Consider the following 14,741-nt stretch of genomic DNA (forward strand, 5'->3'; position numbering starts at 1 on the left):
CCAAAGAACAATCTGTTGGGGTTCATCATCGTTCTCGATTTGTGCACTATAGCATACACTCCACATTTACACGTCGGAGCAATCTCGTCTTTCTCCTCTTCACCTTCCATGTATTTAATGGTTGATAGCAGTGAAATTCGTCGTGTGCTGGATGAAACTCTTTCACTGACCATAGAACACTGCACAATATCACTCTCAAGCTTTCACAGAAACTACAACGACAATGGTGATTAGGTTCAATTAGGGATGTTTATGGATCAGATTCAATCTGCATATCCGTGGTGTTTATCTGAATCTGATCTAAAAATTATGAATATGAATCTAATCTGCAAGGCTATCGAATCGAATCATATCCACACACTAATAAGATCAAATCACAGATTTTATGTAGGGTTTAGGGTTCAATTTAAAGACTAAGAGTACATAAGCAAAACGGCAACGTTTTTTCCGCCAAGAATAAATTTGTTCCTAAATTTGCTTTATACATTTATTTACACCATAACGGTGAAGTCCCCCGTCAACACCAAAATCTATCCATCATGCATTTTAAATAGTGAGGAACGAATTTGTATTTTCCAATGTTTGAAAAATAAATTTATCTACGAATTAAAAATCCAATAACTAATTTGTTCTTTTCCCAAAACTTTTTTTAGTCTGTCTTCCTATTTCAATCTCTCCTCCAAACGTAGCCGTCTAGTTGATTAAGTATACTTTTTCAGTTTTTCTACTACAAGTCTACAGCTACTTTCTCTTAATTTCATCTTCCTCTACGCAACTACAGAAAAAAGAAAAGAAAAGAGAGAACCCTTGTGTTGTTAATCTTAGCCTCGTTCTTGTTCCTACTTTTTCTGAACCCTTTGCTTTCTTCTCCGAACTTTTCTCATTCTCTAATAAAGACTTCATCTTTCACTTTTTCTCCATCAAATTCCATTGACTTAACTCGCTTCCCACATTACTGCTTCCTCATCAGCCCACTTCGCGTCTTCTCTGCTCAATTCAGGTAACGTTTCTTTCCATCTTTTTTGTTCTTTATTTAAGTTTTCTTTCATTGTTTTTTTTTTTCAATATTTGATCAAAATCGAATTTTTGTCTATTTTTTGCTGCTAAACAATATCGTGTTTGTGTGGTCTTTCCTGGCTTCTTATTTATTTATTCATTTGTAGTGTTTTGGTTTCATCAAATTTGCTTATTGTTGCCAAGATTGGTATTTTACTTACAAGTAAATAAATTCAGTGTGTTACTACTGTGTCTCAGTTTCAGAAATCTGTTCAGTTGAATATTGATGTAGTATGTTGCTACGCCTGCCAAAGTTGTTGGTGCCCCAGCTTAAAGGTCATTGCTTTTACACAGATGTTTTATAATTGAGAGGTGCTGTTTAGTGCAAAATAATTTACATGGACCCTTAATGAATAAAGATGGTGAAAGTAATTGCACATTTAGTAGGCAAAAAAAGTCGAAAATCGAGAGTTATGGTGAACGAGAATAAAGCATCCCATTTGCTGAAGTTTTTGTGCGAGATTGTATTTTATGTATAATTGTGATTGGCAATTTGACATGATTTGTTAATTTAGTCTCACATTGTGATTAAAGTTATGAGTATATTTGGATGTGATGTTAGAAGGGACAGAAAAAAAGATTGAAATTTTCTTTGTTTTGGCAGACTATAATGAAATGCCGTGGAGCTAAGAGTTAGGAACTTAAGATACCAATAATTGATGTCAATGAAATCAGTTGTAAACAGTGAATTATCATCCTTCAAAAAGTGCGTTGTACTTGGAAGTTGAATTGACATGAAATTATTGAAAAAGAATTACATAGAAGAGAAAGAATGGCCCAATGTGTTACCAACGTTCTGCACAATTGATATTGATTCTTAGTAAAAATTGACATGAAATTATTGAAAAAAATTATATAGAAGAGAAAGAATGGCCCAATGTGTTACCAACGTTCTGCACAATTGATATTGATTCTTAGTAAAACTTTAGGAGGTTTTTTTCTATCGACTTAATTTTGTAATGTGTTTGGAATATCTGCTATGCTGACATGTTAGAATGACACTTTACATGCAGTGTTTCCATCAAATTTTTTGGAATTTCAGTGTTGATGCTCAGATAGATAATGATCAGGTATGTAGTCCATTCTCTGTTAATAAACTCTTTATATTTGTGTGTTGCCAACTTTAAGCACATCACATTAACATAATTGTCTTGGCAGTATCAAGCTGCTGATTCATGATTTTTAATTTTTTTTTGCGTGTTCTGCACATAGGACGTCAACCGTTTCAACCGTATAATGTATTGTATATCTCTGTTTTCCTTTGGATATTCTAATATGGATCCTGTTGTGTTTGTAGAGTCTTGTTGCAATCATTTTGTCTTTCGGGTATGGACTGCATGGATGTTCATGCCTACTGTTAAGTGTGTGAACAATGTTTAGAAGGCCAAGGGGTCCTGATGTTTTTAGTATATTCAAATGCAAAGATCAAGGGGAATCATCTCTGGCAACAGATTTACTTCAAAATATTCCACCAGAGATTGAACTGTCTGATTATAGAAGGGTCCCAAGTCCAGACAGTGAGAGCCCTTCGGGACTTCTTCATGGTGAGAGCCTAAATGCAGAACCTATTGCTGATTTAGATCTCTTCTTCGAAAGGCTTTACAGCTACTACTGTGAGAAAGGGATATGGTGCATCATTATAAAATGGATTGGTGAACTTCTTAGCCTGGGGTTCACCATATGTTTTTCGGGATTTTTTCTACTATATGTTGATTGGAATGGGCTCCGCAATGCAAAGTGTGGGATGGATGCGGTTGAGTCTGGAATTAAGCCCTGTGATCTTGCTAAAGAAGCTCTTCATGAACACCCATTAACCCCAATGACTCTTACGAAAGCTATTATAGTTGGATACTTAGGAATATTTTCCATGTATTGGATATTTTGCTTCTTGAGATTCTTTGCTCAGCTAAAGGATACTTTGGAAATCCGAGAATTTTATTACAATAGGTAATATGAATGATAAGAAATTAAATGCGTTGAATCAAATGGTTAATTCTCCATTGCTTATGTGCTTTTTCCACTATTGTTCTCGTGCAGTCTCCATGTTACAGACAATGAAATACAAACAATGTCCTGGGCTACTATTATTGAAAAAGTTGTTAGGGTACAAAGTTCTAAACATCTTTGTGTTGTAAAGAATCTGTCTGCCCATGACATGGTAATGAGATTGATGCGAAAGGAGAACTACTTAATTGGGATGCTAAACAAGGGTGTGCTTGCTTTCCCCATTTCTCAATGGGTTCCAGGTGCTGGTCCTATAGTGGCATATAGTCCTAATGGAACCCATTATCGTCTAACACTAACTAAGACCCTTGAGTGGACTTTGAATTGGTGCATCTTGCAAAGCATGTTTGATCGGTATGTTAGAGATTATACAATTACCTTTTATCCAAAAAATGAGTGTCTGTTGTTGTTTGATCATGTAACTTTGTGGATAATTTGGTGAATTTTCATCATCTTTGGTTTATCCACTATTTTTCTCTTTAGACCATTTGGGTAAATGATTTTTTGGTTGAATGATGCAATGACAATTTAGATGCAGGATGGCACTTATTAGAATGTTACAATTGATATCATGTTTAAGTATTTTGTTACTCTTCAGGGACACATTTCATGTTATTCTACCTGTTATACTTGAACTTCATAGTGAGAGTCGGGATTTATTGTTTCATTTTTGCTTTGTTTCCTGAGGAATGCACTTAGATGTACATATGTGATGATTAATTGGTATTTATTAGAATGTTCATATACTGAACCTTTTTCATTGATATATTATTGTTTGAATGCAAATTTCGTTGCAGGAACTTTTGTGTGAAAAGGGATTTTGTGTCAAATCCAAATGCATTACAGAAAAGGCTTATGGTAGTTGGCTTTGCAATGCTTTTACTTTCTCCATTTCTTATCATATTCATGTTGGTGTATCTCTTTCTGAGGCATGCTGAACAACTTTATAACCATCCAAGCACGGCATCATCTCGAAGATGGTCAAATTTGTCAAGGTGGATATTTAGGGAATTCAATGAGGTATCGCTATTATTTTTCTTGGTTTCCCTTCTATCATGACTCTTTTCCATGTCAAAGACCAGTTCTTCTGAAAGTTAAAGTTTCTGGTGGAGGTCATGAATGTCTATATATGTATGTCGTGTATTCCCTGTGTTCAAATAGCAGTTAATGAATTACCAGTTATCAACTTAATCACATTAGTTAAACTGGAAATGATGTTAGCTGGCATGTCCTTCCACTTTTTTTTATAATAAAATTAAATAAAAAGAATAGGTTTTGAATTTATTTGAGTTCAACGAATTCCACGTTATTTAACATAACTATTAAACTTTTTTTATATAAGCTATTTGAAGAGAACATATATATCATTAGATAGTTATTAACTTAGTAAGTAACTTGTATGCGATATTTTGAAAGTTTTGGAGATTTAGTTTTATGTTCTATATGTGCTTTCTCTCTTGTAGTTTTATTTTAATCTAAAGGTATTAATTGCTTGAAAGTGGTGTTAACTATTTATAGCTTTAAAGTAATTTACCTAGTTATAATAGTTAACATAATCATATGTTATTTTACTTTTATAGTAAATCTCATCAATAACTTGTGTCTCAGGTGGAGCATCTCTTCAAACATCGAATTTATAGTGGTGTCTTGCATGCGTCTGAATATATCAAGCAATTTCCTTCACCTATCATATCTATCATTGCAAAATTCATCTCTTTTGTATCGGGTGGCTTTGCTGCAATTCTGATCATCATAGCTTTTCTTGAGGAGTCTCTGCTTGAGGGCCATGTATGATATCTATTTAGTTTTGACAATGTTATTTAGCATGTCATGATAGTCATTAGTTTATTTTTAACAAAAACTCATTACAGATATTTGGCCGGAATCTGTTTTGGTATGCCGCTGTTTTTGGAACTATAACTGCCATCAGCCGGGCTGCAATTACAACTGAGCTGTTGGTCTTAGACCCTGAGGGAACCATGTCTATGGTGGTTCAGTATACACATTATATGCCAAAAAGATGGCGTGGCAAAGAAAATACTGAAATGGTTCGCATCGAGTTTGAAACCTTATTCCAGGTACTATACCTGATATCTTTGTTTAATGCATTCTCATTAAGCTATACCCAACGTTTACTTGTTAGCTTACTCTTGAATATTACTTCTGGTCCTCCTATATTTTTATGTGGTGCAGTACACTGGAATGATGCTACTTGAGGAGATGGCCTCGATTTTCCTCACACCATATTTACTTCTGTTTGTTGTTCCAAAGGTCATTGCTGTACTTGGATATAATGTTATTTATACTCCGTATGGTATAATGTATTAACTCTTTCATTTTTCTCTCTTTTGCAGCGGGTTGATGATATATTGCAGTTCATTTCTGATTTTACCGTAAATGTTGAAGGTGTTGGTCATGTTTGCAGGTTGGTGAGCAAATTTTTGGTTTTCATCATTTTCAATTTGCATTCCTCTTCTCCTGTGTATTCCTTTACGAAATTTTTTATTTTGGTACTCAGTTTTAATGTCTTAATTAATGGGTTGTACCCGAGATGTTGTCACAGTTTTAGCACCTTTGATTTTCAAGAGCATGGAAACAGCCGTTATGGTTCCCCACACAATGCACCACGTAATCGAAGGAGCTCACAGGGGAAGATGGAGAAATCATTGTTGAGGTATGGTCTTAGAGGAGCTTGTTTTAGTCACAGTATTAATAATTGATTACATTGTTACTTCATCAAATATTGTTTCAACATATATCAAATAATTAGTTAATTGTCTGAAATCCTTTGCGCCAAGAAAGAATACTCAGTTACCTATTAATCTATTTTTGGCTTAAAAAATTATTTCTTTTACTGTTGTGATTATGTTGAAACCGTGCATATTTTCTAAGCTATAATGATATACCAAGGATATTGTTGGGGAAATCAGAGATATTTTGACCAGCAAACAATTAGATAACACCAATTTCTTTTCCTTTTAGATGAGCCTGTTTGGTTTGCATTTTCATTTTCAGATTTTACGATTTTGTGAATAAAAAAAGAAAATAGTTAAAACAATAAAATCCTATTATCTGTTTTCACTTACTTTTTTTTCTCGCACAAAATTCTAAAAAAAAAAAAAATACAAACTGAAGAGGCATAAACCAGTAATTATCAGCTCGAATATTTTCAATCTCCATGTTATTTTTCTCTTGTTCTATGAATGGCTCTTTCATATAAATGGTAATCATGTAATTAATCAAAGGAAAATAATGATAATTTTGACTTTTAGATTTGTTTAACTTGTGTTGTCATTACAGTTTTCAGAGTAGTTACCCATCATGGGACCCGAATGTTCTTGGGAAGCAGTTTTTGCGAAATGTTAGAAGCTTCAGAGAGCAGAGGTTATCAGGATACAGAAGCGGACATGCATTTTCCTGTCCACAATGGAGGGGTCGTCCAAATGTGGGAGGCGATGGAGAAGGAAACCGGTTCATATCCTGGGAAGTGCCAATCAGTATTCTTGCAACTGCCAACCAAAAGAATCATCCCTACCTGATTGACTGGTACTATACATCTCAACCTTGTGATGCGGCTCTCAAAGATGTTCCATCAGAACCTTTTGGAGTAACTGAGCCTGCATACGAAGAATACTCACATGAGTATTGTGAGGATCGCGCTGCGTCGACTCCAATCTTCAGGGAAAGCCTTATTAAGGATGAAAATTCAAATGCCCAGAGTCATTGGTGGGATAAATGTCGGCTGCAAGGTGGACAAGTTCAAACAAGCTTTTTTGAGCCTCCGGATTTCAATCACCGAACAGAATATAGTCATTGTGAAGAGTTTTCTAACCGAGGAGCAGAGGATCAAGATCAAGAACATTGCTTGTACTGGCAAAACCACCACAGGTTATCTAGAGAAGCTTGCTCAGATGACTTAGAGGCAGGAGAATTTAATCTTCATTTTGATAATGTTTATAGCAGACCTCCAGAATCGCCCACTGTAAATTCCAGAACTTCTAGCTTTGAGTGATGAATTTTGCCCCACATTAAATTTTACTTGTATGGACATTTGATTCTTTGCTGTATATAAATCCATTTGTGATTGTTAACTGAGCCTTGGCTTAATGTTGGAAGGTCATTAAGGATGGTTGCAAGGGGTCTGGAAATGCCTTCTACTTCCAGGTGTAAGAACCATTAAAAAAATTAGAGAGAAAAAGGAAATGTTTTATGTTGTCCGGTCTCTAAATTTGTCAACTCATATCATTTTCATGGTTATTTGTTCTATTAAAACAAAAAGTGACAACTAGAATGAGAGGTGGTTTGTTTTACCCCAGTTAAAAATTGTGCAGGGTAAAATTAGTTATTCAAGTAAATTTTATGTTGCTTCTTATAACAGAATAAGCTAATGTCTGAGGAAGGAGTGTGACAACTGACAAAGATCTACTTTAGAATATGAAGTTCCCATTGTCATCAATTATGTATACATAAATTGTCATATGAAGTTCCCATTGTCATCAATTATGTATGCATAAATTGTCAGTGAAATTACAAGACTAGAGAGTAACTAAACCTTTAAAAAATCACTTATTCTCATTTTGCACAAACTGGCTATTATAGTCCTAGAATCTTGGCAGATATCTCACTAACCGGATTACACATATGTCCTTTCTGATATATTTCATACCACATACAAGTGGTCCAGTAACAGTAATGTCTAAGCATGAGAAACTGAGGAACAGGAACACCAAATTGGTAGAAAAAAGCAAACCAACACTTATTGCTCTGTTTGCACTTTGCATTGTACTTGCTCAGTGTCCTCCATGTGACTGATGAACTAAAAAAACAAATAAAAATAAAAACCAACTTTGGGGTGATGATTTCCGAGAGGGTGTGGTTTTCTCATGCTGCTGCTACTTATGGCTCCTCATTGTATGGGTCCTACAACCCATCTTATGATTTAGGCTTCTCCAAGTGCAACACAGTATCATGAACATAATGGATGCTGCAACTAATCATTTCCTTTCGTTTGTGATCTAAGCAATGACACTAAAAGCAATGTTACTTTTTTTCAACTATAATCGTATTGTGGCACTCACTTTATCACTAACTATCATTTCAAGAAATTCTTTTTAAAAAAATACTGATAATGTATGATTTTTATATACATTTCTCTTACAAATGCTTGTGTTGCAGAATTAGAACTTAGATAAGCAGAGAAAGACATGACCATAATTCTAAAACTCTGCAAATACTTAACATGTGCCCATGTCCATTTTTGTCACTATTAAGGACTGGAAATTCAGAAAACAGAAAGACAAAATGCTAAAGATTTTTTTTTTTTTTTGGAAAAAGGAAAGGTTATGTTACATTAAACCTCATTTTCCAGAGGAATGATTGCACTTTTGGATCCACGGCAATAACGGAACGGAAAGAATGATCTTCTGGTTCTGCTATTACAATCTTCACTGGCACTAGCATGATTCTGATTATGCCTATTTTGCTGAATAATGGCTTGAACATCTAAGTAAACTTGTCTATCATTTGCAGAATCCATTGAAAAGGATCTTCTAATAGGCTGAAGAGAAGAGAATTGATCATCTTTCTTTCCAACATCAATGCACTCATCTCCCATGATTGAAACATGGTGGCACTTCCATGGTTTCTTCCTTGCAAAGCTAGAGTAACTCCTACTGTGTGCTATGCTTTCCCCTGAGTCATTATTCATCACTTGTTGCTGCATCTGTGGCAGTGTTGTAATTCCTTCATGTTCTGCTCCAACTTCAATGACCACAAAATCTTCATCACTTGCCATGTTAGAGAGCAACTGAGAGTCCTGAGGGGAAGAACTCGGGGCTATGATACGGTCAGTTGGAAGCTGCATGTTGCCGGAGATACTTGTTCTGCAGAGAGGGCAATTTGCATTGGTTTGAAGCCAAATATGAATGCAATCGAAGTGAAATGCATGGTTGCAATTTGGAAGAACTTTGAGCATTTCCCTTTCTTGAAACTCTGTCAGACAAACCACACAGGCAGAGATGCTTTGAAAATCTTTTGTAAACTGAAATGTTGGGATTTCTTGGATGGAAGATTCATCTAAGCCAAGGTTGAGCATCCTTGGAGAGAATCCTATGAAGGGATCTTCATCCTGTGGATGCGGATTATTGGGATTCTGCATCCGCAGGAAGGAGATCCATCTTAGAGGGTTAACATGGTGCCAATTTGAGCAGCATTTTGTAACAAAAGATAAGTAGGTAATGAGTATGAAAAGTGTGGCCGGTATGAGAGGCAGGACAATAACAAATATGAGTAGAGAAGAATCTGATGAAGGTTGTGGTGTGTGATGATGTTGATACTCTTCAAAGTGAGTGTGGTTGTGGTTCAATGCCATATGAGATATGAGCATACAGAAGCACACAAGTACAAGGCACGAGATCTTTCTTATCTTGGACAGAATGCAAAGGAGTCGTTATTAGTTATAAAATTGTAAGGAACGTGCACATGTGCTCGTCACTAGGAAAAAGGAACAACACGACGGTTCACCGTTTGACTTTATGATTAAGCTACCTATACTACTACAAATACGGATTTGGTTCCCCGTTTAAAAAAAGCACGGTGTTTGATTGAGTATTAGATATAAGAAAAGCTTGAGGGTTAGTAATTTGATTTAGTATTAGATTTATAAAATATAATATTTAGATTTATAATGGGAGGAGATTTAAATGGTCATGTTGGGAAAGAAGTGACTGGGTATGGGAGTATTTACGGAGGCCATGGTTTTGGGGTGATCAATGCCGATGGCAAAGTTATTTTGGATTTTTCCTTAACCTTTGATCTTCTCATCGCAAATACATATTTGAAAAAGAAAGACGGACATCTTATAACATATAAGAGTGTCATGACAAGCTCTCAAATAGACTTCTTGTTGAGGAGAGTTGACTGGAAATTTTGCATTAATTATAAAATTATTTCGGGAGAAAGTTTGACAACACAACATAGGGTACTCGTCATGGATTTTCGCGTTGAGTAAAAGTTGAGGAAAAGACATCATACGAAGAACCCAAGGACGAGGTGGTGGCAGATGAAAGGTGAGGAATAAAGAAACTTCATAAGGCGGGTAGGAGAAGAGACAAAGTGGGATGGGAATGGAAGTGTGGAAGAGATGTGGAGGGAGATGGCAAAAGTTATTAGAAGAACAGTAAAAGAAAGTTTTGGTGAATCTAAAAAAATAGGACCAAGAGACAAGGAGTCCTGGTGGTGGAATGCGAGTGTACAAAAAAAGATAAAGATAAAAAGGGAGTGCTTTAAAGAGTGGTCTTTATGCCGCAACGAAGATAACTGGGAAAATATAAGGCGGCTAAGAAAGAGACAAAAGTGGTTGTAAGTGAAGCAAGAACAAGAGCATATGAGGGTCTCTACCAGTCTTTGAGCACGAAAGAAGGAGAAAAATGTATATATAGAATCGCAAAGAGCCGTGAAAGAAGAACGAGAGATTTGGATCAGGTTAAATGCATAAAGGATAATGATAGAGAGGTGTTGGCTCAAGAGGAGAAGATTAATTTTGGTGGAAGAGCTACTTCTATGAGTTATTTAATGAGGGACAGAAGACTCTTCCGAGCCTTGGTCGGTTATACACAAGAGAAGAAGATCAAAACTTTGACTACTATCGAAGGATTCGAGACTTCGAGGTAAAAGAGGCTCTAAAGCAGATGAAAAATGGCAGGGCAGTAGGACCTGATAATATCCAGATCGAGGTTTGGAAGGGCCTTGGAGGAAAAGGCATCAACTGGTTAACCAAGATTTTTAATGAGATTTTAAGGTCAAAGAAGATGTCTGATGAGTGGAGAAAGAGCACCTTGGTGCTTATTTACACGAATAAAGGGAATATACAAAGTTGCCGAAACTATAGAGGGATCAAACTCATGAGTCATACCATGAAGTTATGGGAAAGGGTGATAGAACATAGGTTGAGAAAAGAGACATAAGTAATAGAGAACCAATAAGCGATATATCTATTAAGAAAGATGATGGAGAAGTATCGTAGTAATAAAAAGGATCTACATATGGTGTTTATTGATTTGGAAAAAGCGTATGATAGGGTGCCAAGGGAGGTCTTATGGAAGGTTTTAGAAAAGAGGAGAGTAAGAATTGCATATATTCGTGCAATTAAAGACATGTATGATGGGACTACAACTAGTGTGAAGACTCAAGATAGTGTGATAGAGAAATTTCCTATTGGTATAGGATTACACCAGGGATCATCTTTAAGTCTATACCTTTTCACATTAGTCTTAGAAGTACTCACAAAGCACATCCAAGAGCCTGTGCCATGGTGCATGCTTTTTGCTGATGATATTGTCCTTATGAGAGAGTCAAGGAAAGACTTAAATAAGAAGTTGGACTTATGGAGAGAAGCCCTAGAAGTGTATGGTCTGCGCATAAGCCGTAGTAAGACAGAATATATGGAATGTAAGTTTAGTTTGAGAAAGGAAAACCCTAATATAGATGTAAAAATTGGAGAAAACATCCTACGAGAAGTTAAAAGTTTTTAGTATCTTGGGTGCATCATACAGGATAATGAAGAAATTGAACAAGATGTAAATCATAGGATCCAAGCAGGTTGGTCAAAATGGCAGAGTGCATCTGGTTTTATATGCGACAAAAAAGTGCCTTTAAAACTTAAAAGTTAAATTCTATCGCACCGCTATTAGACCGGCTATGCTTTATGGTACGGAGTGTTGGGCGGCCAAAGGGGAGCACGAACATAAGTTGAGTGTGGCAGAGATGAAGATGAGATTGATGAGTGGTCATACGCGATTGGATAAAATAAGGAACGAAGATATAAGGGAGAAAGTTGGAGTAGCACCTATTGTGGAAAAGATGGTTGAATCGCGTCTCAGGTGGTTTGGACATATGAGAAGAAGACCGATAGAACACCCAATCAGGAGGGTGGATGAGAAGGAAGATGGACAAGGGACGAAAGGCAGAGAAAAACCTAAGAAGACCATCTATGAGGTGGTCAAATGAGATCTACATGTAAACGGTCTCTTTGTAGACATGATACATGACAGTACACAATGGCATCGTTTGATTTATGTAGCCGACCCCACCTAGTGAGACAAGACTTTGTTGTTATTGTTGTTTGTAGTATTTAGATTTAGAGAAAAGGACAATTTAGTCCCTGACCTTTTAACCCGTAGACATTTTCGTCCTTGAGCATTGTAAAATACATTTAAATCCCTGACGTTCCTGAAAATAAGACCGATCAGTCCCTCTGTCCATGAGCCACCCTCAGTGCGGATGGAAAATACTGAGCTGGCTCCCCCTATGCTCACCTGGCTCAACGGCGTTCCCACGTGGCACGTTAGTGGGATGGAGGTTTTGAAAACGGGATACATAAGTCCCTCTCACTCAAGTAATTTTAGTAAAATGACTACATTGCCCTTAACCATAATTCTATCCTCACAACCTCTCTCCTCTTCACCTGCGCAGCCCCCAACCCTCCTCTCCTCACTATTTCTGCCTTCTCAATCATACACACACAAAACAAATGCATTCACACACATGGAAGAGAGATCCGAGAAGGGAGATGCGTCGCCGGTAGGGTGTGGGCCGCCGTCACGCCATCGTCAAGATGGAGGGAGGAGCCGTCGCCGCCACGCCTCACCGTTGATCTCCTCTTCACCTGCGCAGCCCCCAACCCTTCTCTCCTCACTCTTTCTGCCTTATCAACCATACACACACAAAACAAATACATTCATACACATGGAAGAGAGATCCGAGAAGGGAGATGCGTCGCCGGTAGGGTGTGGGCCGCCGTCACGCCATCGTCAAGCTGGAGGGAGGAGCCGTCGCCGCCACGCCTCACCGTCGAATCCCCACGCCGTTGTCGCTACCGCTCCTGAAGAGAGGCGCCGCTGGAGGGTCCTCGCCACCGTTCTCGTGCTTCATCATCGCCGTTTACCTTCCATCCAGTCCAAGCCGCCGCACAAGGGAGCCAAGGAAGAAGTAGCCGCCACTGTGCCATGCATCGCCGCCGACCTACCTTGAAGTTGCCATCGTGGATCAGATCTGAGGCGAGAGAGAGAGACACGAAGAAGGGAATCGCACGCTGCCATCGTCGCCATTACTGAAATCTGAACAAGTCTTCTCTTCAACACTAGCCGCCACCATGAATGAACGACCCAAACGAATTTTAGTATTAGGGCAGCACTCAAAACGACGTCGTTTTGAGTGAGAGGGACTTATGTGTCCCGTTTTCAAAACCTCCATCCCACTAACGTGCCACGTGGGAACACCGTTGAGCCAAGTAAGCATAGGGAGAGCCAGCTCAGCATTTTCCGTCCGCTCTGAGGGTGGCTCAGGGACGGAGGGACTGATCGGTCTTATTTTCAGGAACGTCAGGGATTTAAATGTATTTTACAATGCTCAGGGACAAAAATGTCTGCGGATTAAAAGGTCAGGGACTAAATTGTCCTTTTCTCTTATATTTATAATATAGAATTCAAAATTAAAGGTTTACAATTTAGAATATATAATTTAAAATAAGGTGAATTCTATGGTGTAGAAATAAATTTTTTTCTACACATGAGGAAACTAACGTGGTATAGATTTAGGAATGACACCTATCTCTTGCTATTATTACTTTGATCAAATGTGACAAGACAAATACATCAAAATTCAGATTTTATCTTTTTCAATTAAACATTAATACTAATGAAACTTTAATTACAGGTATATTTTTGTTGTATTGGATCAAAAAAAATTGGGCAAAAAAAAACAATAATTTTTGGACTGTAATAGATTACTATTAAAGAAATATATTTTATTATATTTATTTTATCAATAAAATTCATTAGTTTTTATTAAATATTTAAGTATGCATAAATAATATTAAATACTACAAACAATAAAGTCACCAAAAAATACTACAAACAATAAATATTAAAAAAATAAATATTCAAATTCAAAATTTAATCTCTAAATTATTATGTATAATATTAAATTTTCCTTACATTTTGTATAAGAAATTAACAAGTGTTATTTTTATTTTGTGAGAGTACCTTTAAAAAAAATTTGTCAATTATACTAAATTTTTCTTACATTTTTCTTTAGTCCATGAATTATTTATTTTTTAAAATTAATTTATAATATTTCGATTTATAATAAGAATGATAATTTATTTAGAATTACAAATATAACAACAAAGTTAAATTTAAAAAGATGAAAAAATATTTATATGCAAAACTTGAACCTAAGTAAATATTCATGCATATAAATAATTTTAAATATTGAACATTTTAAAAAATATTCATATGTACCAAATAATTTGGGTTATGTTTTAGACTCCAGTTTTGTTCTTTAAATTTTTTTCATTCATCTTTTTAAATTTAACTTTGTTGTTACATTTGTAATTTTAAATAAATTATCATTCATACTATAAATCAAAATATTATAAATTAATTTAAAAATAAATAATTCATGGATTAAAGAATTTTTTATAGCTAATTCATAAACACTTTTAATTTTGATATTGAATTCATAATAGTATTTTTTCAATAACGTATGAAATTTGGTGTGTTTTTTTATATGGAGATCACAAATCTAACATTTTAATTTGAAAAGTTTAACTTTTTGAAATTTAAAAAACACAAAATGGACCTTCTGATTTGTAAACTTATATAAATCTGATCTTTTAATTT

General features: G+C 36.0%; 2 protein-coding genes across 3 annotated transcripts; one reads left to right on the forward strand and one right to left on the reverse strand.

Moving 5' to 3' along the window:
• Window positions 1-458: 458 nt before the first annotated feature.
• On the forward strand, window positions 459-7,288 carry LOC112696314 (autophagy-related protein 9). Of its 2 annotated transcripts, XM_025749035.3 has the most exons (12): window positions 578-1,000; window positions 1,255-1,332; window positions 2,070-2,126; window positions 2,354-3,003; window positions 3,094-3,414; window positions 3,858-4,080; window positions 4,669-4,848; window positions 4,932-5,138; window positions 5,254-5,331; window positions 5,415-5,485; window positions 5,624-5,734; window positions 6,361-7,288. In XM_025749035.3, exons 4-12 carry the CDS (start codon window positions 2,429-2,431, stop codon window positions 7,070-7,072), a joined length of 2,478 nt encoding a protein of 825 aa, XP_025604820.1. In that variant the 5' UTR covers window positions 578-1,000; window positions 1,255-1,332; window positions 2,070-2,126; window positions 2,354-2,428; the 3' UTR covers window positions 7,073-7,288. The 2 variants fall into 2 exon arrangements, with proteins under 2 accessions (XP_072052922.1, XP_025604820.1); XM_072196821.1 differs by lacking the exon at window positions 1,255-1,332 and having other exon boundaries at window positions 459-1,000.
• Window positions 7,289-8,168: 880 nt separating this feature from the next.
• LOC112696315 (RING-H2 finger protein ATL16) lies at window positions 8,169-9,574 on the reverse strand. The gene has a single exon (XM_025749037.3). It carries the CDS (start codon window positions 9,443-9,445, stop codon window positions 8,411-8,413), a length of 1,035 nt encoding a protein of 344 aa, XP_025604822.1. The 5' UTR covers window positions 9,446-9,574; the 3' UTR covers window positions 8,169-8,410.
• Between the last annotated feature and the right edge of the window lie 5,167 nt (window positions 9,575-14,741).

The sequence above is a fragment of the Arachis hypogaea genome, chromosome 6 (genome assembly GCF_003086295.3).
Source record: "Arachis hypogaea cultivar Tifrunner chromosome 6, arahy.Tifrunner.gnm2.J5K5, whole genome shotgun sequence".
Taxonomy (NCBI): Eukaryota; Viridiplantae; Streptophyta; class Magnoliopsida; order Fabales; family Fabaceae; genus Arachis; species Arachis hypogaea.

What these genes read in the sequence shown, in the direction of transcription:
- LOC112696314 (XM_072196821.1), top strand. Translation starts at nt 2,429, where the DNA reads ATGTTTAGAAGGCCAAGGGGTCCTGATGTTTTTAGTATATTCAAATGC. An exon ending in CGAGAATTTTATTACAATAG is followed by an intron (nt 3,004 to 3,093) that starts GTAATATGAATG and finishes GTTCTCGTGCAG; the next exon opens with TCTCCATGTTACAGACAATG. An exon ending in AGTCTCTGCTTGAGGGCCAT is followed by an intron (nt 4,849 to 4,931) that starts GTATGATATCTA and finishes AACTCATTACAG; the next exon opens with ATATTTGGCCGGAATCTGTT.
- LOC112696315 (XM_025749037.3), bottom strand. Translation starts at nt 9,445, where the DNA reads ATGCTCATATCTCATATGGCATTGAACCACAACCACACTCACTTTGAA.